General features: G+C 37.5%; 1 protein-coding gene across 9 annotated transcripts in view; it reads right to left on the bottom strand.

The window, feature by feature from the left end:
- UNC13B (unc-13 homolog B) overlaps positions 1-25,154 on the bottom strand; it is a 231,502-nt gene that overhangs the window by 155,062 nt on the left and 51,286 nt on the right. For all 9 annotated transcript variants that reach the window (XM_072841810.1, XM_072841813.1, XM_072841815.1 and 6 more), the window contains exons 2-5: positions 19,131-19,160; positions 15,440-15,539; positions 6,852-6,969; positions 5,530-5,653 (exon numbers count right to left, since the gene is read on the bottom strand). In XM_072841810.1, the coding sequence (XP_072697911.1) occupies positions 5,530-5,653; positions 6,852-6,969; positions 15,440-15,539; positions 19,131-19,160 (372 nt within the window). The remainder of the gene's footprint in view (positions 1-5,529; positions 5,654-6,851; positions 6,970-15,439; positions 15,540-19,130; positions 19,161-25,154) is intronic.

The following is a 25,154-nucleotide window of genomic DNA, read 5'->3' as shown; positions in this document are numbered from 1 at the left end:
AAACTGGATATCCAGATGCAAAAGAATGAAGCTGGACTTCTACCTAATACCACAGAGAAAGATTAATTCAAAATCAATCAAGACCTAAATTTAATACCTAAAACTATAAAATTCTTAAAAGAAAACATAGGGCAAAAGCTGCATAACTATGGATTTGGCACTGATCTCTTAGAACACCAAAGGTACAGGTCACAACAGAAAAAACAGACAAACAAGACTTCATGAAAATAAAATTTTCTGCATCAAAAGATAGTATCAAAAAAAAAAAGATAGTATCAACAGAACAAAAAAGTAACCCATAGAATGGGAGAAAATATTTACAAAATGTATCTGATAAGGAATTAATGCCCACAATGATAGAGAACTCCTAAAACTTAAGGACAATAAAACAAAAACTCAATTCAAAAATCACAAAGGACTTGATGGACATTTCTCCAAAGAAGATATACGAATAGCCAATAAGGAGCAGCCCACGTGGCTCAGCGATTTAGCACCACCTTCAGCCCAGGGCATGATCCTGGAGACCCGGGGATCAAGTCCCACCTGGGTTCCTTGCATGGAGCCTGCTTCTCTTTCTACCTGTGTCTCTGCCTCTCTCTCTCTCTGCCTCTCTCTCTCTCTCTCTCTCATGAATGAATAAATAAAATCTTTAAAAAAAGCAAATAGCCAATAAGCACATGAAAAGACGCTCAATATCACTGATTATTAGGGAAAATACAAATCAAGACTACAATGAGTTTCCACTTAACACCCATTAGGATGGCCACTCTAAAAAAAGAGAAAATAACAAATGTTGATGAGGATGTGGAGAAACTGGAACCCTTGTATATGGTTGATGGGAGTATAAAATGATAAGCCACTATGAAAAACAGCATGGCGATATCTTTAAGAAATTAAAAATGGAATTACTATATGATCTAGCAATTCCATTTCTCAGTATATACACAAAAGAATTGCAAGCAGAATCTCAGAGAGTTACTTGTAGACCTAAGTTCATAGCAGCATTATTCACAATAGCTAAAATGTGAGAGCAACTCAATTACCCATCAATGAATGAAAGGATAAGCAAAATGTAGTATATACATTCAATGGAATATGACTCGGCCTTGAAAAGGACACATGCCACAACATGAATGAACCTTGAGGACTTTACACTAAATGAAATAAACCTGTTACAAAAGGACAAGTACTATATGATCCCACCTACATGAAATACTTAGAGCAGTTAAAATCTGAGACAGAATGTAAAATGGTGATTGCCAGGGGTTGGAACAGGGAGAGGGGAGAATGGGGAAGTTAGTTTAATGGGTATAGAGTTCCAGTTTTACATATCGAAAGAGTTATGGATGTGAATGGCAGTAATGGTTGCACATCATAAATGTGTTAATATCAGTGAACATTACACTTAATGATTAAGACAGTTAATTTTATGTTATGTGATTTTACAACAATAAAAAAAAGGAGTCAAGAAAAAAATTATAGTACATCCTCATTTCTATATGTTTAAGACTGTAACTTAAAAAAAAAAAACCCACTTCTAAAAACATCAAGTAAAAAAAACAAAAACAAAAACAAAAAACATCAAGTATATTCCATATACCTAACACAACAGTGAGGCAATATATGGATCAGATCAACTTTGGAGACATTTAAACAGACTTTCCAGTAGTCCACATGAAGAAATCAAATTCAGCCCCTCTCCTTTGTCCCTCTAATCCAAAATTTCACCTCCTTCCCCTCAAACAGCTTTTCACCAACTGGTGCCAATATCTTCATGTTTTGTAATAAAACCTTCAAGTAATGGATAACCTAATTTATAGAACTACCTCATCCACAAAATGTGTATTCTGCACTTATTAAAAAGAAATGACAGGGGAAGAAGGGCTGTTTATATGTTCTGATGTAGAATGATTCTTAAGGTACATTATTAAGTGGAAAATAGCAAGATACAACAAATATCCTACTACTGTATTATAAAAAGAGGTTGGGGCAGTTAAGCACTGGCTCAGGTCATGGCTCCCTGCTCAGTGGGGAGTCTGCTTCTCCCTCTCTGTTCTGCCCCTTCCCCCTGCTCATGTGCTTGCACGCTACACTCTCTTTCACTCTCAAATAAATAAAATCTTTTTAAAAGTAAATAAATAAATAAATTTAAAGGTTAGAATTTATATATGTACTTATATATTCAAAAATTGACTGAAAAGATACACAAGAAAGTACTAATCATGGTAGTCTATAGGGAAGAGAACATATTTGTGAGGAAGACTTAATTTTTCCCCCCATGGGTAACTTTAAAAAAAAAAAAAAAAAGACCATTGTGCATGAATTATTGCCTCAATCCTCAAAATAGTTTTTTTTTTTTTTAATGTGGAGCTACAAGGATCTTTCTTGTAGTACTATTTTTTTCAAAAAGATTTTCTTTGAGAAGAGAGAGCATGTAAGCCCACACACAAGGTTGGGCTGAGTACCAGCTGAGCAGGGAGCTGGTGGCAGGGCTCCATCCCAGGACCCTAGAATCATGACCTGAGACTAAGGCCAATGAAGGCAGATGTTTAACTGACTGAGCCACCCAGGTTCCCCTTGCAGTACTATTTATAACAGTACAAACTTTGAACAATCAAAATCCACAGCAAGAAAAATGGTTAAATGTATTATAGTTTAAATTAAAAGCCCAGTTTCCAAAGCCAAATCATTCAAGTTTAAATCCTCACTTTCCTACTTACTAGCTATGTGATCTTGGGCAAAGGATTTAAATACTCTGTGCCTCCATTTCCTCATAATCAGATCATAGTTGGATCTACCTTGAAGGATTGAAATGAGGATTATATGAGATACTATGTAAAAATGTTTAGTGATATACATACTGGCACACAGTAATCGGCCAACAAATATTATTATTATTATTATAAGTTCATACAATAAAATAAAATCAACCACCAAAAATATTATAGAGGAATAGCATTTATTTTGTGAGCAATTATTTAACTATGTAATTAGTGAGTAAAACAAGTTAAAATATAATATATTTGTACTATTTTATAGGAATAACTATTAAGTGCATTAAAAAACTAAAAGAAACATATCAGGGGTGCCTCAATGTTACAGTTGGTTAAGCATCTAACTCTTGGTTTCAGCTCAGCTCATGATCTCAGGGTCATGAAATCAAGCCCTATGATGCACTCAGCATGGAGTCTGCTTGAGATTCTCTTTGCCTCTCTCTCTGCCCCTCTTCCCCTATCTCAAATAAATAAGTAAATAAATAAATAAATAAATAAATAAATTTTAATTTTTTTTTTTTTTTTTTTTTTTTATTTATGATAGTCACACAGAGAGAGAGAGAGGCAGAGACACAGGCAGAGGGAGAGGCAGAGACACAGGCAGAGGGAGAAGCAGGCTCCATGCACTGGGAGCCTGACGTGGGATTCGATCCCGGGTCTCCAGGATCGCGCCCTGGGCCAAAGGCAGGCGCTAAACCACTGCGCCACCCAGGGATCCCAATAAATAAATTTTAAATAAAAGAAACATATCAACACATTAAAAAATCTCCAGTTCGTGAGATCATATGTTAATGTTTATTTGGTTTTTTTTTTGGTTTTTTTTTTTGCGTACATGTATTTTCTAAACTTTGAACATAATAAAAAAATCACGGGACGCCTGGGTGGCTCAGTGGTTAAGTGTCTGCTTTCGGCTCAGGGCATGATCCTGGAGTTCCACGATTGAATCCCACATCGGGCTCAATGCATGGAGCTTGCTTCTCCCTCTGCCTATGTCTCTGCCACTCTCTTTCTGTGTCTCTCATGAATAAATAAATAAAATCTTTTAAAAAAATCACATTACAAAAAATAAAAAATAAAAAAAATTTAAAAATCACATTACTACTTTTAAAAGTTAATGGTATATAACTGAATAAAATATTTCATGGGCTTATGAATTATCCGAAAAAAAATTTCATTGCCAAAATATGGCACACTGTAAGCTAAAATTCTTCCTTTAGAAGGACTCTTTATTTTTTATTATCTTTTAAAACTTTTATTTATTTATTCATGAGATTAGAGAGAGGCAGAGAGCCATGCTTATGTCTCTGCCTCTCTCTCATGAATAAATTTTTAAAAATTAATTTCAAAATTTTTAAAAATTAAAAAAAAACATTTATCAGACACTATTACATGCCAAGCAAACTCTAAAGATATCAAAATAAGGTACACAAGAGCCCTCATGAAACTCAAAATCTAGATAGAAATGTATACTGCCAGCAATGACACAATATAAGTGATACAGTATTGTAAGAGAGAAATATCTGTTTAAAATGCAATGGTGGGGAGGGGACGCCTGGTTGACTCAGTTGATGAAACATGCAACTCTTGACCCTAGGATTGTGAATTCAAGCCCCATGACGGATGTGAAGCCTACTTAAAATAAAAACAAACAGGGCAGCCCGCGTGGCTCAGCGGTTTAGCACCGCCTTCAGCCCAGGGTGTGATCCTGGAGACCTGGGATCAAGTCCCATGTCAGGCTTCCTGCATGGGGCCTGCTTCTCCCTTTGTCTGTGTCTCTGCCTCTCTGTGTGTCTCTCTCATGAACGAACGAACGAATGAAATGAATAAATAAATAAATAAATAAATAAATAATAAATAAATAAATAAATAAATAAATAAATAAATTTAAAAAGATAAAAATAAATAAATGAAAGAAAATGAGGGATGGACTAACAGTGTGTGGAGCTCCACAGATCTACTCTCCAGCAAAACTATATATTTTTTAAAAAGCCTATTTTTGCCATGAACGTGTATTTTTTTGTTTTCTAAAAATTGTTTTAAATTTTTTATTTAAATTCAATTTAGTTAACATTTAGTGTATTACTAGTTTAGGGGTAGAATTTAGTGATTCTTCAAGTTGCATATAACACCCAGTGCTCATTACATCAAGGGCCCTCCTTAATACCCATCAACCAACTACCCCATCTCCCCACCCACTATCTCTCCAGCAATCCTCAGTTTGTTTCCTAAAGTGAAGTCTCTTATGGTTTGCCTCCCTCTCTGTTTTTAACCTTATTTTTCTTTTACTTCCCCTCTGTTCATCTATTTTGTTTCTTAAATTCCACATATGAGTGAAATCATATGGCATGTGTCTTTCTGACTTAAAAAGTATTTTCAAATACTTTTCTATTTATCAATGCTATTTCAATATTAAAATTGACAAATCACAAGGTATATATTCACTTTAAGCCAATGAATGTTAAATTATTAAAAGAACAAATTACTGATGTTCTCTAATAAGCATTTCCTAAGTTATTAAAATAGAGAAACCTAATGACTTGAAGAGAATGTACTTAGTGTGGATTCTTTACTGAGTATCATTCTACAGTTTGCACCATTCCTAGGGTAGTGTTATAGGGACTAGGGCAGAAGACAAAATGCCCTCAAAGGAGATAGATGACAAAACAAAAAATACAGTAATGAGACTAGCAAACAATTGTTAACCATATGGTAAAAAGTATTAAATGGTTTTCAAAGTCCAGTTCAATAAACTCACCAAAAGGCAGCTCAAATCTTGTATCAAGCAAAATCTTATGAGGAGTTGGGTTTTTAGTTCCACAGATCTCATCATCTTTCATCAATGTCTCTGCCTCCAACGTGGACCACTCCCCAGGCCCTTCCTAAAAAAAAAAAGATCTAAGATTAAACTTAATTTCTTTAAGCCTCCCTTCCTCCTGGTTTAAGAGCTGGTGTTTTTCTCTGAATGTCCTTATTGGAGAGCTCCTGGGGACCACTCACATCCTGATAAGGCAAATATACCACTGTCACCACCTGCTTCTACAGCCAGGTGGTTTCTGTTCTCCCTCTTTGGTAGACAATTAGCTATCACTTTGCTCAGCTCTCTGAAAGACCACTGAAGATAGAATTCTGAAGTACCAAACTCAAAAACCAAACATCTCCATAAATTAATATTTAATCTGCACAATTTTTAAAGACTGTGTCACTTAATAAGTGCTGCTACTTCTAATCAGTAAAGAGCTACTAACATTACTAGTTAAAGTACACCTGAACTGGAGCCACAATAAAAATGAACTACCCCTCGGCCTGGGGAAGTAGAGACTTAGCCAGAACTAAAAGAATTTAGGAAAGGGAGGCACACTTGCAATATCCATACTCCTAGAGAAAACACGCAGTCAATGTTAAAACCAAATAAGAAAACAATACATTTTTTCCAAGTTCAGAGTAACTGTCTATCGGGGAAATGATGCTGAGTTGTTTTGATCTGGGAAAATGAAGTAGAAAAGCACTCTTGGAATAATGTATAGAGATAGTATGAATAACAATTGCCCCACATAGTAATTCCTTAAACTCTGTTAGGGTTATATATGGAAGACAGAAGATTGAAACCAATTCCCTGGGAATTGGTGATTCAAAGAAATAAAGAAGAGAACAGGATCCAGGCTGAGGAATTTTAATGGGATCCCTCCCAGGATAGTATCTTAGAGGGGAATACAGAAACCACAGGTATCCTAGATCACATACACAAACATACTCCCCCTCTTTTTTCCTTCTCCCTCCAATCCCTCTATCCTTCTCTCACACACAGTCCTGAAAAGGGGATATCTATCTGATATGGCTAAAAAAATGTTCTGGCACCTCTGAGTTCAGTCATAGGACAGAGAGAAGACAAGACTTAAATAAAATCCATTGAACCTCTGACTGAGGTTCATGCTCAATAGGCTGGTTGCATGCTCACTAATTAGAAAGGGGGGGGCAGAACAATCTAAGATGCATGGATGAATATTAGCTGAATGCAGCTAGGATGGGGACAAGCATGGGCTAGAACCGTACCTCCAAATTGACAATGCATTGACTGACCTCATCCGACTGACGAACAGTCTTCAGTGCAATCCACACAGTCCCAACCATGGTGTCCCAGATCAGTCCTTTGTTCCATACTTCCACACTTAGACCCAGGTCCAGGCGACTAATCTCACTGAAGGAAAGAAGAAAGCCCTTAAAAGAAAGCCAGATAAGGATGCCAGGCAGGCTCAGTAAGAACATGTGACTCTTGGGATCCCTGGGTGGCGCAGCGGTTTGGCGCCTGCCTTTGGCCCAGGGCGCGATCCTGGAGACCCGGGATCGAATCCCACATCGGGCTCTTGATGCATGGAGCCTGCTTCTCCCTCTGCCTATGTCTCTGCCTCTCTCTCTGTGACTATCATAAATAAATAAAACATTAAAAAAAAAAAAAAAAAAAGAACATGTGACTCTTGGTATCAGGGTTGTGAGTTTGAGCCCTATGTTGGGTATAGAGATTACTAAAAATAACTAAAACTTGAAAAAAAAGCCAGATAATATGCAATATACATCTCCTACATCTATATCTCCTGTTTTGCTAAACCTTGAATACTTTCTCACAAGGATCCTGTTCTTGGGGAAAACCAAAATGTCCCAGAATGCTGCAACCATTCTTTAGGTTCCTAGAAAACTATTTAAGTATCCATAAAAAAATTCCTTTGTTCATCCATCCTCTCTCCTCTGGAGCTACAAATATGGTTAGATTAATGCATTTTCTCACATACACACACACAAATGGGGGTAAGTAATGAGGGCATTACTGCCAGGCCTGCAAGCCTAGAATTTCTACCCTTACTAAGAAGTTTCATATGTTTATTATTAATAGTAACACTACCCTCAACTTACATTTACAAACTGTACATAGGAAACTTAGGGAAAGGCAAGGCTTCTTTACAAGATTTATGAAAGGGGGTTCAAGCAAAAGTAAAAGGGCTCCTGAAGAGATCCAGGTCTGACAGGAACTTGCGGTCAAAGCCAGGTAAGGGACACTAGGTGTGCCGGTTCACTCCACTCAGCTCCTGGAGAACCCATTAGTCATTATCAGTTAAAATAAATACTGTCACTTAAACAAAATGTTTTTCAGAAGATAGTGATAAACACAATGATTTTCCTGTAATACTTTGGAAAAAAAATTTTTTAAAGAAGTCATTCCATGTCTTTTGCCCATTTCATGATTGGATTGTTAGTTTCTTTGCTGTTGAGTTTAATGAGTTCTTTATAGATCTTGGAAACTAGCCCTTGATACGTCATTGCAAATATCTTCTCCCATTCTGTAGGTTGTCTTTGAGTTTTGTTGACCGTATCCTCTGCTGTGCAAAAGCTTCTTATCCTGATGAAGTCCCAATAATTCATTTTTACTTTTGTTTCATTTGCCTTCATGGATGTATCTTGCAAGAAGTTACTGTGGCCGAGTTCAAAAAGGGTGTTGCCTGTGTTCTCCTCTAGGATTTTGATGAAATCTTGTCTCACATTTAGATCTTTCATCCATTTTGAGTTTATCTTTGTGTATGGTGAAAGAGAGTGGTCCAGTTTCATTCTTCTGCATGTGGATGTCCAATTTCCCAGCACCATTTATTGAAGAGACTCTTTCTTCCAGTGGATAGTCTTTCCTCCTTTGTGGAATATTAGTTGACCATAAAGTTGAGGGTCCACTTCTGGATTCTCTATTCTGTTCCATGGATCTATGTGTCTGTTTTTGTGCCAGTACCACACTGTCCTGATGACCACAGCTTTGTAGTACAAACTGAAATCGGGCATTGTGATGCCCCCACCTATGGTTTTCTTTTTTAAAATTCCCCTGGCTATTCGGGGTCTTTTCTGATTCCACACAAATCTTAAAATAATTTGTTCCAACTCTCTGAAGAAAGTCCATGGTATTTTGATAGGGATTGCATTAAACGTGTACATTGCCCTGGGTAACATTGACATTTTCACAATATTAATTCTTCCAATCCATGAGCATGGAATATTTTTCCATCTCTTTGTGTCTTCCCTCAATTTCTTTCAGAAGTGTTCTGCGGTTTTTAGGGTATAGATCCTTTACTTCTTTGGTTAGGTTTATTCCTAGGTATCTTATGCTTTTGGGTGTAATTGTACATGGGATTGACTCCTTAATTTCTCTTTCTTCAGTCTCATTGTTAGTGTATAGAAATGCCACTGACTTCTGGGCATTGATTTTGTATCCTGCCACACTGCCAAATTGCTGTATGAGTTCTAGCAATCTTGGGGTGGAGTCTTTTGGGTTTTCTATGTAGAGTATCATGTCATCGGTGAAGAGGGAGAGTTTGACTTCTTCTTTGCCGATTTGAATGCCTTTGAATTCTTTTTGTTGTCTGATTGCTGAGGCTAGGACTTCTAGTACTATGTTGAATAGCAGTGGTGAGAGTGAACATCCCTGTCTTGCTCCTGATCTTAGGGGAAAGGCTCCCAGTGCTTCCCCATTGAGAATGATATTTGCTGTGTGGGCTTTTCATAGATGGCTTTTAAGGTGTTGAGGAATGTTCCCTCTATCCCTACACTCTGAAGAGTTTTGATCAGGAATGGATGCTGTATTTTACCACTCTCTTACACCATACACAATGATAAAATCAAAATGGATGAAAGATCTAAATGTGAGACAAGATTCCATCAAAATCCTAGAGGAGAACACAGGCAACACCCTCTTTGAACTCGGCCACAGTAACTTCTTGCAAGATTCATCCATGAAGGCAAGAGAAACAAAAGCAAAAATGAACTATTGGGACTTCATCAAGATAAGCTTTTGCACAGCAAAAGAAACAGTTAACAAAACTCAAAGACAACCTACAGAATGGGAGAAGATATTTGCAAATGATGTATCAGATAAAGGGCTAGTTTCCAAGATCTATAAAGAACTTATTAAACTCAACAGCAAGGAAACAAACAACCCAATCATGAAATGGGCAAAAGACATGAACAGAAATCTCACAGAGGAAGACATAGACATGGCCCACAAGCACATGAGAAAATGCTCCACATCACTTGCCATCAGGGAAGTACAAATCAAAACCACAATGAGATACCACCTCACACCAGTGAGAATGGGGAAAATTAACAAGGCGGGAAACCACAAATGTTGGAGAGGATGCGGAGAAAAGGAAACCCTTTTACACTGTTGGTGGGAATGTGAACTGGTGCAGCCACTCTGGAAAACTGTGTGGAGGTTCGTCAAAGAGTGAAAAATAGATCTGCCCCACCACCCAGCAATCGCACTGCTGGGGATTTACCCCAAAGATACAGATGCAATGAAATGCCAGGACACCTGCACCCTGATGTTTATAGCAGCAATGTCCACAATAGCCCAACTGTGGAAGGAGCCTCGGTGTCCATCGAAAGATGAATGGATAAAGATGTGGTCTATGTATACAATGGCATATTACTCAGCCATTAGAAACGACAAATACCCACCATTTGCTTCGATGCGGATGGAACTGGAGGGTATTATGCTGAGTGAAATAAGTCAATAGGAGAAGGACAAACTTTTTTTTTTTTTTTGGAGATTATGTTGTGCTCTTTATTGCCAAAAATAAAAGCTTTTAAAAAGACATCTCCTGGGATCCCTGGGTGGCGCAGCGGTTTGGCGCCTGCCTTTGGCCCAGGGCGCGATCCTGAAGACCCGGGATCGAATCCCACATCGGGCTCCCGGTGCATGGAGCCTGCTTCTCCCTCTGCCTATGTCTCTGCCTCTCTCTCTCTCTCTGTGACTATCATAAATAAATAAAAAAATAAAAATTAAAAAAATAAAAATAAAAAAATAAAAAGACATCTCCTGTTAATAAATATCCCTTCCTTTCTGTACCAGATCTCTGGTTTGCTCCTGGCTTCTCCCACCGACTAATTAACTACTTTAGGTTACAGAGTCAAGGCCAGACCTTCAGTAAGGGCCTCACTCCCCAACTCCCAAACTTAAATCATCAGGCCACTGGCAGTGAAGTTCATAACTGATGAGTAGAGAATGAAATACAGTGTTTATCTGGGGTGGGGGGCAGCCAGAGTCTATGGTCTCATTCATTTGGGGAATATAAATAATAGTGAAAGAGAATAAAGGGGAAAGGAGGAAAAATAAGTGGGAAATATCAGAAAGGGAGACAGAACATGGAAGACTCCTAACTCTGGGAAACGAACTAGGGGTGGTGGAAGGGGAGGTGGGCGGGGGGTGGGGGGGGGGTTACTGGGTGACGGGCACTGAGGTGGGCACTTCACAGAATGAGCACTGGGTGTTATTCTGTATGTTGGCAAATTGAACACCAATAAAAAATAAATTTATTATTAAAAATAATAGAAAGAAAGAAAGAAAGAAAGAAAGAAAGAAAGAAAGAAAGAAAGAAAGAAAGAAAGAAAGAAAGAAAGAAAATAAAGAAATCATTCCAGAGGGGGATCCCTGGGTGGCTCAGCAGTTTAGCGCTTGCCTACAGCCCAGGGCCTGATCTTGGAGCCCTGGATCCAGTCCCACATTGGGCTCCCAGCATGGAGCCTGCTTCTCCTTCTGCCTGTGTCTCTGCCCCTCTCTCTCTTTCTATGTCTATCATAAATAAATTAAAAATAAATAAATAAAAATAATAAAAAGACAAAACAGAATTTAAAAAAAGAGAAAGAAAGAAAGAAACAAACAAACAAACAAATCATTCCAGAAAGAGCCACATAACCACTAAGCAAAAGCAACATCATACATGGTGGAATATCAGTGGAAGGGCCAAATCAAATGTAATTACAGTCTTAGAGTGGAACAAGTAAACACTTATATTATGCTAAAAACATCCCCCAGAAAGCTCTTATTGAAATATAAGATTATTTGAAAGGAAATCCGAGAAAGATGAGAAAAGGCCAATTCTAGCAGAAAAAGCAGAAAGGTATTCTCAGGGAGACAACAGCTATTCATCACATGAAGTTTCAAGTTCACACTTTAGAGAAAGCTTGGTTTCCCTGTTCTATTAAGATACATGTTCTCAGATTCACAAGTTTAATATGTGGTATAACAGCCATAGACTTCTCATTAAGTGTGTTGAAAACAAGTGAAGCAAAGAAAATCCACCCCTTTTACATAAATACAATAGAACAGATAATGTACTAATGAGTTCACTTAATTAATGTTTCCTCAGCACATATAATATGTACGGTTTGGTACTCTGAGCAAAATACACAGTAGGACCCAGTTCCTATTTCTAAAACCTTCCAAGCTATCTTGAGAGCTGTTCAAAGCCACAAAGTAGGTTACTAAACCCAGCCAGTAAGTTAAGGTGTTCACAGTGTGAGAAAACTAAGCTTTTGTCATAGTTTCATTCAACCTAATTAATCAATTAGCCCTGGAAAAGACATCTGATAATCCCAAATCTTTTGAATCTGAAAAAGAAAAAAATTGCTTAGGAATACATACATAATGTTCCTCAAGTAAGTCCTAAGCAACATCTCAAGCCAATAGATGAAAGAAACAGCCAGAGGTCTTTACAGCTTGAATTGGATAGAAAAAAAGTTCTTAGGGAACTCTGGGGAATAAAACTCAAACAATAAGGATATCTTCTGTAAGAAGCTTCTTTATCTAAGAGAGACAGATCATGAAAGACTCCTAACTCTGGGAAACGAACTAGGGGTGGTGGAAGGGGAGGTGGGCGAGGGGTGGGGGTGACTAGGTGACAGGCACTGAGATGGGCACTTGATGGGATGAGCACTGGGTGTTATTCTATATGTTGGCAAATTGAACACCAATAAAAATAAATTTATAAAAATAAATAAATAAATCAATAAATAAAAATAGAAGCATCTTATCTCATCTATGTGTGTTCAGCAGGCCCAATTTAAAAGAAGTCTGAGATGGGACGCCTGGGTGCCTCAGTGGCTGAGCACCTGCCTTCAGCTCAGGCTGTGATCCCAGGGTCTAAGATTGAGTCCCACATCAGGCTCCTTGCTTCTCTCTCTCTCAGGAATGAATAAATAAATAAAATCTTGGAGAAGAAAAGAAGAAGAAGAAGAAGAGGAGGAGGAGGAGGAGGAGGAGAGGAGGAGGAGGAGGAGGAGGAGGAGAGGAGGAGGAGGAGGAGGATGATGATGATGATACTACTTTCTTGCCTGTGTCTCTGCCCCTCTCTCTCTCTTTCTATGTCTATAAAATAAAATCTTTCTTCTCCAAGATTTTATTTATTTATTCATTCCTGAGAAGAAGAAGAAGAAGAAGGAGGAGGAGGAGGAGGAGGAGGAGGGGGGGGGGAGGGGGAGGGGGAGGGGGAGGAGGAGGAGGAGGAGGAGGAAGAGGAAGAGGAAGAGGAAGAGGAAGAAGAAGAAGAAGAAGAAAGAAGAAGAAGAAGAAAGAAGAAGAAGAAAGAAGAAAGAAGAAAGAAGAAAGAAGAAGAAGAAGAAGAAGAAGAAGAAGAAGAAGAAGAATAGTAGTAGTAGTAGTAGTAGTAGTAGTAGTAGTAGAAGTCGTCGTCTGAGAGCTCTCTCTTTATGCATCATCCCCCGGAGCTCTGGGGAACTCCTATCCTCTATGAATCAATCAATAATATATGTGCATAAACATATACAACATTTTGGGCTAGGCAAATTCACGTAAGTAAAGATGCCCTACTTTCCCTTAAATGAATAATCTAGTCCTGGAAATAAGATACAGAAATATTAAAGATAAATAATGAGAAATACAAAACTGAGTATTAGATACTGCCACATAATATATCAGAAGAAAGAAAAAAGGAGAAAGGGAGATAAGAGACCAGCAATGGAGCTGCCAGTGACAAAAGAACAGAGTAGGAGGAATAGGAATAGGAGCATAAAAGAGGAAAATGTAGCTAATAAAATCTATGTGTAACAGGAGAGAGCAAAGTCAAGGTGGGAGATGAAAAAAATTCACACAATCACAGAAGGGTTGAAAGAGGAAGTGCTATGGGAAATTGAAAAATAAAGCACATAAGAATAAAGAGCTAGCTATGCTGATGAGAGGCTGTAGAAGATCACTAGGTTTCACACAATGGAACAATTGTAACAGTAAGTGATTATTATTGCCAACTGGAAGTCAGAAGAAAGTTGGATTGCTGGATTTTATATGTCAATAGTCATGGGAAGAGACCTGAATAAACCACTCATAGCTGACTTTGCCATTACAGGTATAGAGAAAGGAACACACAGTCTTACTCTCATGTCACTGTAACTGAGAAAGGGAATGAACGAGGTTTATAATCTTGAGAGGCAACCAGTGGAGAAATGTTGACAACACTAGCCCTCTTTCTTCTTGAAGCCCTAGTTCTCTCAGTTTCCTGTTTCCCCTTCTCTCTCTCTGCTCATTCCTTTTTAGCCCCCTCTGTCCCACTTTAAATGCTGGTGCCCTCCAGGCTTTACCCCAGGCCCTGTTTTCAATTTACTCACACTCTCCCTAAACTTCCTCATCTAAGCCTACAGCTCCAACTGACTAAAATATTTCTCCAATCCAGGACTTCCTTCCTGAGTGCCAGATTCAAGTCCCTAATTATCTTCTGTACCTCTCTTCCTACCAGTCCTGTAAGAACCTCAAATATAAGCTTATTCATTACTGATCTTATGTTGTCCCCTATCCTAATAACTAGCACAACAACTACCCAATCATGCAAGACAAATCTACCTCCTCAACACCTTCTTTCCATCCTTTTCTATCTATAGCTTCTGGTACTGTCCCTCATAATGTTACCCTTTAACTACTTATAATGTAGTTTCTTAAATGGTACTATAAGAAGCAATATATTAAAAGCCCAAAGGACTGAAAGGAATCTACATGAAAATAATCATCTCTACGTGCCTCTGAGATGCACCACAAAACTTGGAAAGCAATTTCACTTCCATTTCAAAACTCACAGCAATTTTAATACATTTTCTTGTTTGGCACTCTCATGCCTAACTTCCCAGAAAACAAGCATAACCTCGTAAAAAAGATAGACCTTTACAGGTAAAGTAACTGTCACTCAGAGAAGCTCAATGATTTGTATAGTCTTTCAGAATGATATTCTACATTTTTCTCCCCTTTTCTAGAGCAGAAAAAAATTCCTGAAACTTCAGAGGAAAAAAAGAAGTGTCAAGTTTTTAAAGCCAGAGCTTACAATCATAATATACTACATTTTGTGTTATATGTGAGAAATTCTATTAGTGGTCACTCATTTTTATTAATTAGAGAAAGTATGACATTTCACTCCATAAAGCAAAAAGATTTTAAGCACAGAAATCCTCATCTTCTATAACAGGTAACCTGGGTATACATACATGCACACACTCAAATTCTCTCTCTCAAACACACACATACATACACAGACACACACACACACACACATAACCACATTCCTTCAAGGAACCTTCTGAGAATCAAAGATTTAAATTATGTTTAATATCATGCCAAGTATATTGTACTATATCCTAATTCTGACCACTGGGAAAATCTTACTAGACAGTGTATTTACCCACATAAATGAATTGGGAGTTTACTTGTATTCATAATTCACATTTTGTAGAATCAATTACACATCCAGGAAAGAACAAAACTGCAGATGTACTTCACCCACCTCACATCTCACTTGTTCCTGCAACTCTGTAGTTTTCATAAAGAATATTGTAGGCTGCTGCTGCTGCAAAATACTTACAACATAAAATCTTGTTCCCAAGAAGGTTGATCACCACGAACTGCTACAGTTGTGCTCTTCACATTCTGCACTTTCAGGGTCACATATGTGTTAAATTTATCTTTAAAAAAATGCAAAATGAAGAATAATACTTAGTGCTCAGATTGTTACTCAATCTCACAAAACCTTTGGAATTGAGTAACCCAAACTAAAGTATTATATGTTGAAGAAAAATATAAAACTATATTGTGTACCATATGGCATCATTCTAAGCATGCAGAGCTATAAAAAGTTATAAAGCACATTCTAGTCTCAAAAGCATAGGCTTTAATAGTTTTCCAAATTTTAGAGATAAATATTTGACCCTGTAGACACACATACACACAAATGAAAACAAAAGTTCATGAAATACAAGATGTAATCATTGGTATTTCTTATTCTAATTTATTTAAACTATTCCATTAATCACAACCAAATTGATTTTATAGACCATCTTCAGTTTGAAAAAAAAATCTAATTGATCTAGTAGAAAAGTTAATAAAATGATGAAATAAGTCTATCAAATAAAATCTTTAAAAATATATAAAATAAAATAGAAATAAGTATCATAAGAGAAAGAGAAAAGTGGTAAAGGATCAGAGAGGAAAGGGTTACCTCTAGCTGTTGACAGGGACAAGAATTGAGAAAAGGTCCTCATAAAGGAAAGAGATTCCAAGCTTGATCTATTAAGGCTAGACGAAGCCACAACTTACATAAAAAGCAATAGTGGGACACCTGGGTGGCTCAGTCCTTTTAGCATTTGACTCCTGATTTCAGCAGGTCAGATCAAGCCCACCTACCCACAGCTTCTATGTTCAGAAGGAGTCTGCTTAGGATTCTCTCTCCCCCTCTCTTTGCCCCTCCCACACTGTGTACTCACCCTCTCTCTCTCTCTCAAATATATAAATCTTTAAAAAAAAGAAAAGTAGGGGTGCTTGGGTGGCTCAGTCGGTTAAGCATCTGCCTTCAGCTCAGGTCAAGATTCCCAGGTCCTGGGATCAAGCCCTGCTTTGGGCTCCCTGCTCAGTAGGGAGTCTGCTTTTCCTTCTGCCCCTCCTCTCCCTTCACTTGCGCACACATGCACTCTCTCTCTCTCTCTCTCTCTCTCTCGCTCTCATAAATAAATAAAATCTTAAAAAAAAAAAAAAAGGCAGAATCAGACCTACAAAAACAGAGAATAAACTGATGGTTGCCAGAGGAATGGGGAAGGGTGAAATGGGGAGTGAGAGACAGAGGCTCCCAGTAATGGAATGAATAAGTCACAGGAATAAAAGGCACAGCAAAAGGAATATAGTCAATGGTACTGTGATAGTATCATATCGTGACAGATGGTAGCTACACCTGTGAGCACAGCATAATGTATATACTTTACAATCACTATGTTGTACGCCGCCAACTATAACATTGTATTTCAACTACATTCATTTTTTTAATTAGATTCTTTTTTTTTTTAATTTTTATTTATTTATGATAGTAACAGAGGGAGAGAGAGAGAGAGAGGCAGAGACACAGGCAGAGGGAGAAGCAGGCTCCATGCACCGAGAGCCCGACATGGGATTCGATCCGGGGTCTCCAGGATCGCACCCTGGGCCAAAGGCAGGCGCCAAACCGCGGCGCCACCCAGGGATCCCTCAACTACATTCATTTTTTTAAAAATTTTAGATTAAAAAATTTCATACTACCTAATATTGATAAGGGTTTGGATAAACAGTTATATATATTTTAAGTATAATCTTCCCAAAACTTTCAGAAATACAGTGTGGCAGCAGCTACCATATTTTGTTTTTAAATGCATACCTTTGGCCCAGCAATTCTCTATTTTTGGATTCTAGTGTATAAATACTCTTGCAAAAGCAGATAGTGATAAATGCACAAAAACATGTATTGCTTCTAATAGTAAAAAAAATGGAAACAACCTAAATATTCATCAATCAGGAACTTAGGGTACAAATTTATAACAAAATTCTGTACACTTAAAAAGAAAGAAGCAGAGGGGTTCCTGCCTGGCTCAGTTGGTAGGGCATGGGATTCTTGACTTCAGAATCATGAGTTCCAATCCCACACTGGGCAGAAGGTTAACTTTTTTTTTTCTTTTTAAGATTTAATTATTTGAGGGATGCCTGGGAGGCTCAGCAGTTGAACGTCTGCCTTTGGCCCAGGGCGTGATCCTGCGGTCCTGGGATCAAGTCTCATATTGGGCTCCCTGTGGGGAGCCTGCTTCTCCCTCTGTGTCTCTGCCTCTCTCTGTGTGTCTCTCATGAATAAATAAATAAAACCTTTTAAAAAAAGATTTATTTATTTATTTGAGAGAGAGAGAGAGAGAAAGTGAGCACACATGCAGGAAGAAAGGTAGAAAAAGAGGAAAAAAGAAACCCAGTACATGATGCTGAGCATGGAGCATGATGTGGGGCTCAATCTCACAATGCTGAGATCATGACTTGTGCTGAAACCAAGAGTCAGAAACTTAACTAAAGTGCCACCTAGATGCCCTCAAAGTTAACTTGAGATAAAGAAATAAAAACTAGATATATGTACCCATACACACTCAAAGTGATCTGTTGGAATAAAAGCAGGTCAAACAAAGTTAATCTATTTGTTTATATAGGCTTATGCACAGACAAAACCTGAGAAGGTATACACAAACCTCTAAATAGTTACTGCTGAGAAGTAGAATTGAGTTGGCCAAAAAGTAAGGGGACTTTAAGTTTTCACTAGATATAGAGATAGATTTCCTTAATGTTTTACAATAGCATTGACTTTTTCCAGCTTTATTGAGGTATAATTGACAATTTAAAATTGTATGTATTTAAAGTGTACAACTTGATTTGATATACATTGCTAAATAACCACCATAATCAACCTAATTAATATAGTCATCACAACTCACATAATTACCATTTTCCTTTAAAGTGTGTGTATACATTGACAGCTTGAGATCTACCCTCTTAGCAAATTCCAAGTATACCATACTCATTAATTATGAACACACTATATGTTAATTCACCAGAAATTATTCACTTTGCATTACTGAAACTTTGTACCCCTTGACCACATCTTTCTATATTGATTTTAAACAATAAATTTTGTGAATTTATGTGATCAGTGAATTAAATGAAATTAATGACTGATTAAACATTCAGTCATTCATTTATTTGACAGAGAGAGGGAGCACAAGCAAGGGGAGTGACATGTAGGAGGAGAGGGAGAAGCAGGCTCAAGGGGAGTGACATGTAGGAGGAGAGGGAGAAGCAGGCTCCTCGCCAGCAGGGAGTCAGACTCAGGGCTCAATCCTAAAACCCCAGGATCACCACTCCAGCTGAAGGCAGACACCTAAATAACTGAGCCACGGAAGCACCCCTTAATGACTGTTTAAAAGATTGATTTTTAGGGGCAACTGGGTGTTTCAGTTGGTTAAACATCTGCCTTTGGCTCAGGTCATGATCTCAGGGTTCTGGAATTGCCCCACAACAGCCTCCCACCTGGGCGGTGGAGCCTGCTTCTCCCTCTCCTTCTGCTGGGTGCACATGCTCTCGCTCTCTCTCCCTCTCTCTCTTAATAAATAAAACATTAAAAAAAAAAAAGATTGATTTTAAATCACAGCAAGTAAAAAAAAAAAAAAAAAATCACAGCAAGTATGAAGGGAAAAGACATAATAATTAAAGACTGGCCTTACCTGGTGAACCCTGGAATTTGGCTCTTTTAACTGCAAGAGAAAAAAAGAGGACACCATAAAGAACTTTTGCAAATTCATTAACTAAGCAAACTTTTCTTTAGCACCCACTATATGCCAAGATTAGAGTTAGAACTAGATTTGTAAATCTAAGTCTAAGAGAAAAGAAGCTGGGACCTCCAAACAAAGCTTGAAGGCAAAAAGTTAGAAGGGCCCTTATGAGTAATCCAATCTAATCTCATCCTCAATGCAGAAATCTCCTATAGCCTCCTGACAAAGAGGTAGAGGAAATTAAATTACTCCTATGGCCAGCAACCAGTTTCATGTCACATATCTAAGGTTTAAGTTATATATGTTTTTCATTTAAAGCCCATGATAGAAGGGCACCTGGGGTGGCTCAGTGGGTAAGCGGCTGCCTTTGGCTCAGGTTGTGATCCTGGGGTCCTAGGATTGAGTTCCGCATCAGGCTACCCACAGAGAGCTTGCTTCTCCCTCTGCCTATGTCTCTGACTCTTTCTCTGTGTCTCTCATGAATAAAAAAAAAAAAAAAAAAAGCCCATCATAGAAATCCCTCCATTTCATTTATGCCAAAAGAAGAGTTCAATAGTCCAGATTTAGATAATAGGTCTTAAACAAGGATGAGAAGTAATTTCTTCTAGGAATAACAAGATAACAAGAGAAGCTCCTATCCAAATGACCACAAAGAGCTATTTACAAAACATCAGTGAAGAACTGATGAAAGAATCCCACACTAGGATTGTAGCATGCCAGCTTCTAGAAAAGGTCAAAGACCACAAAGATGCAGGAGAACTGCTAAATTCCAGTAAACACCAAATATTTTCCCATCAATGAAGATTAGGACTAAGTGTGCAGGGGTGGGGGGAGAAAAGGAAATACCAAGACAATGCCTAAAAAGAATACTTAAGAGTACAGACCTGCCACTCTCCTTGTGCTACATTACAGTTCAAAGCTCCACCTTAGCTGACATCCAAGCCCTGCCCAATACATCCTCGAGATGGGTAATTCAGTACATTTTTACAAGACTCTCTCCACTTTCAGGTAACACTTAACGCTAAAATCTATTTTGAATCAAAGTATGTTTCCCACTGGACTGCCCCTTGTAGTCTCACATCAATTCCTATTCTTAAGTATTTTTTAATGATTTCATTTAATCTAAGACTTACTGTAAAACTACAATAATCAAGACAGTGTGTTGGGATCCCTGGGTGGCGCAGCGGTTTGGCGCCTGCCTTTGGCCCAGGGCGCGATCCTGGAGACCCGGGATCGAATCCCACGTCGGGCTCCCAGTGCATGGAGCCTGCTTCTCCCTCTGCCTGTGTCTCTGTGCCTCTCTCTCTCTCTCTCTGTGACTATCATAAATAAATAAAAATTAAAAAAAAAAAAAAAAAAGACAGTGTGGCATTGTCATAAAAATAGACACAGATCAACAAAATTGAAATATATATGAAATATATAAATATAATCTATATATTATCCTTACACTTCATACCAAAGGCAAAACTTGAAATGATTCATGAATAGAACTAAATAGACTGAAACTATAAAATATCTAAAAGAAAACAGGAAATCTTAGTGATCTTGGGCTAGGCAAATATTTCTTAAATTGAATACAAAAATCATGAACTTTTTAAAAAAATGGATAGACTAGACTATTTAAAACGTGTATTCAAGGAACTGTTAAAAAGGCAAGTATGGGGTGTCTGGGTGGCTCAACTGGTTAAGCTTCCAACTTTTGATTTCAGCTCAGGTTGTGATCTCAGGGTCAGGGCATCAAGCCCCACATCCAGCTCCACAATACACATGGAGTCTGCTTGAGATTGTCTTTCTCCCTCTTCCCTTCCCCCCTCTCATACATGCATATTCTCTCTCTCTCTCTCTCTCTCAAGTAAATGAGTAAAACCTTAAAAAAGAAAATAGTTGGGGTGCCTGGGTGGCTCAGTGGTTGAGCGTCTGCCTTTGGTTCAAAGTGTGATCCCGGGTCCAGAGATCAAGTCCCCCATCAGGCTCCCTGCTGGGAGCCTACTTCTCCCTCTGCCTGTGTCTCTGCCTCTCTCTCTAAATAAAATCTTTAAAAAAAAAAAAAAAAAAATCTTTAAAAAAAAAAAAAAGCAAGTTTAGGAGGAAATATTTGCAAAACATGTATGGTCAGTATGATCAGACTGATAAAATTGTAAGAAAAAAAATCTCACAACTCCGTATTAAAAAAAATCAAAAACCCACATTTAAAACTGTACAAAACAAGGGTACCTGGCTGGCTTAGTTGGTAGAGCATATCAACATCTCAGGGTCATGAGTTCATGCCCCACATGGGGTGTAGAGCTTACTTAAAAAAAAAAAAAAAAAATTTTAACCACACTTATCAATTTCATTAGCACCAAAAAAATTTTTTTTAATACTTAGGTATAAATCTAACAAAACAAGTACAAAATCTAGATGAGGAAAACTACAAAACTCTGATGAAAGATATCAAAGAAGTAATTAGAGAAATAACCCATGCTCATGGACAGAAAGACTCAATATTGTCAAGATGTCCATTCTTTCCAACTTGACCTAGAGACTCAAATACAATCCTAATCAAAATCACAGCAAATTAATATTAAAATTTCCTCCATCACTTAAAACAAACAGTTCAAGGGGCAGCCCCGGTGGCTCAGCGGTTTAGCACCGCCTTTGCCCCAGGGCGTGATCCTGGGGACCAGGGATGGAGTCCCATGTTGGGTTCCGTGCATGGAGCCTGCTTCTCCCTCTGCCTGTGTGTCTCTGCCTCACTCTCTGTGTGTCTCTCATGAATTAATAAATAAAATCTTAAAAAAAAAAGCAGTTCAAAAATACTACTTTACACCACAATTTTGCAGGATTGAGATTTTGAACATCTAAATTGATGGTTTTTACCCATGAGTTATTCAATATTGTTAGCACTATGATTTCCTTATATTTGTATTATCATGTGATGAACTGTAACTATGTAATTAAACAGAATTCTGACAATCATAGTCTGCTAACCTTTAAAATGTCACTCATTCCTGCATTCATTGGCTATTTTCAAAATACAGTAAGAAGTCCCTTTCTTTAAAAAAAAAAAAAAAAAAAACCCAGCAAGTTATCTTGTGGATATGAACAAACTGATTGTAAAGTTTATATGGAAAAACAAAAGATCCACAATAGCCAACTCGATACTGAGATTCAATACTACCCAACTTTCAAGACTTATTATAAAACTAATAGTAATCAAGACAGTATGATTTTAGCGAAAGAACAAATAGATCAATGGAACAGAGAGCCAGAAATAGACCCACATAAATATAGTCAACTAAATTTTTTTTAAGATTTTATTTTTAAGCAACCTCTGCATCCAATGTGGGTCTCAAACGTACAACCCCGAGAGACACATGCTCCACCAACTGAGTCAGCAAGGTGCCCCAGTCAACTAATGTTCGACGAAGGAGCAGAGGCAATATGATGGAGCAACAACAGCTTTTTCAACAAATGGTGCTATAACTATTGGACATGTACATGGGGGAAAAAAAGAAGAACCAAGAGACCTTCACAAAAATTAACTCAAAAGGGATCATAGACCTAGATGTAAAACACAAAATCATGAAGATAACAAATGTCTAGAAGATAACACAGGAGAAAATTCAGAAGACCTTGGATATGATTAGGACTTTTCAGACACAACACCAAGGCACAATTCATGAAAGTAGCTGATAAGCTGGACTTCAGTAAATTAAAAATTGTTCTCTGAAAGGTCATATCAAAAGAATGAGAAGATAAGCCACACACTGGGAAAAGGTATTTGCAAAAGACACATCTCATATAGAACTGTTCTCCAAAATACCCAAAGAACTCCTAAAATTCAACAGTAAGAAAATACACTACCTGATTTTAAAATGGGCATAATACACTAACAGATACTTCACCCAAGAAGATATACAGGTAGCAAGTAACCCCATAAAAAGATATTCAACATCATATATCATTAGGGAATTACAAATTAAAACAGGGTTAAGCAAGAAAGAAGCTGCCTAAGAACTGAATTAAATGGATAGCTAGCTATTTGTCTTTTGTGCTCGTTAGTATCAAAGCACTCTTCCTCTTCTGAAGGAATCCTAAGAGAGACGGGAGGCAGGATCTAAAACCCACTACAAAAATAAATAAATAAATAAATAAATAAATAAATAAATAAACAAACAAACAAACAAATAAATAAATAAAACCCACTACAGAAGCCAAAGGCAGCAGACTTAGATGCAATAATCACATGGTCCCAACTTCAATTTTGAGGGAGTGAAACTAAGATGCAGGGTTGGTTAGAGAAAACTGCAGAGAAGTTGGTATTCCAAAGGAAAGGCATGATGTCTAAGACAGTAGAGTTCTAAAGGACAACAGTATGTTTCTAGCGGTTTTAGAGTACTGCCAAGAACACTTCCTGTTAATAGGTGTTGGGAGCTTATGCCAATTCTCCTTTTTATCTCCATTTTATAGATTAGAAAAGTTAAGCTCAGAGAGTTTCTGTGATTATGAAAACATTTTCTTGAGAAAAGAAACATAAGAAACAGCATTAAAAAGCCATGGAAAGAATCACAGAGGAGCATGTTTTTCTACATGTTTGTCATGAAGATAACAGCACCTAAAATCTGAGTGTTTCCCAACCTTCCAATGAAAGGCAAAGTCCACTATCCCCACAAAATGTCCAAGAGTTTGGGTACAGGTATTTGGGGCTAGTCAGACACAGGGCTAAAACAAAAGAATTATAGTATCTTAAATCAGAGCTTTTCCTATTTATAAATAAATGTAAAAAAAAAGAAATCGTTCTAAATCTCCTTTGGAAAGACAGCAAAAGAGGATAACCAGAAAGTCCAGAAATGAAATAGATACATTTTGTTCACTTTTCAGTTCTTCCTATGCTCTATTATCATTGCTCCTTCCTGAAACTGTGCCAACATGCCTTTCCTCCCATCCTGTATTACTGTAAATTCTTAACCTTTTAAAAGTCAGACTCCTTTGATAATTTAACAAAAGCTACAGATCTGCTCTCCAGAAAAATGCACAATCTACAAAACAGTGTGCATATCATGGAGAAATCCATGCAGTTTAAAATCATCTGCTAATAAAATTCCTTTTTCCTAAAGTTACCAATGTTGTTGCTCTCCCTAGATTTTTCTGTTTAAATCTGCAGAAGTTTACTTTTATTGATTAATCTTATGTTTATTTGTTCTATTAAAACGAGCTAATTACATGGTGTTTGCCCAATAATATTTGCAAGTACCTCTTTGGAGTTGGATGGAATCATTGCTAATCCAGGGTCTACTCTAGCCCAAGTAATAATAAACATAGGCCCTTGAGAAAAATCAAAATCTATGTTTTTTTAAGTTTTTGTCATGAAGATACAGTGCCTAAAATCTGAGTGTTTCCCAACATTTCAATGATAATTCTTGAGATATTACATTAATCCTACAGAAGTGGAGCAAAAATAGCAGCAGCTAATGCTACAAAAGCATTGCAGTTATTTGGGAGAAGCACAGGACAAGGAACCAGGTCTTGATTCTAGACTTGGTTCTGACACTTCATTAGTGGGCCCTTAGACCAAAAGAAAAAAAAGTAATTATCTTGGCCCTTGGGGTTTTTAAATAGAAGGCAAATATTATGTCTGTTCTGGAAAACGAAGGTTTTTATCTATTGAGTTTCTGTGTAAATGGGGGGAGGAGGAAATAAAAGAATTGATGTGAAAGGACACTGAAATGTAAAAAAGCATTCATTTCAGTTCCCATTTTTAAATTAACTCCTATTTTTATAAATTAAAATGTTTTCATGACATGCATCAGGTTTTAGTAAAAAGAACCACACAGAAATTCACTTGAAAAGTCAAACTGCACTGATGTTACCTGAAAAATAAAATCCTCAGAAGTCTTATTTACCTAGTTTTAATGATTTAATCTGGAATTTGGATACTTATACCAGAGAGTAACAAAGACTGCTTCAGGTATCATTATTTTAAATCTTAGA

The sequence above is a fragment of the Canis lupus genome, chromosome 10 (genome assembly GCF_048164855.1).
Source record: "Canis lupus baileyi chromosome 10, mCanLup2.hap1, whole genome shotgun sequence".
Taxonomy (NCBI): domain Eukaryota; kingdom Metazoa; phylum Chordata; class Mammalia; order Carnivora; family Canidae; genus Canis; species Canis lupus.
Note: the sequence above shows the minus strand (reverse complement) of the source record. Positions and strands in the feature narration are given on the sequence as shown.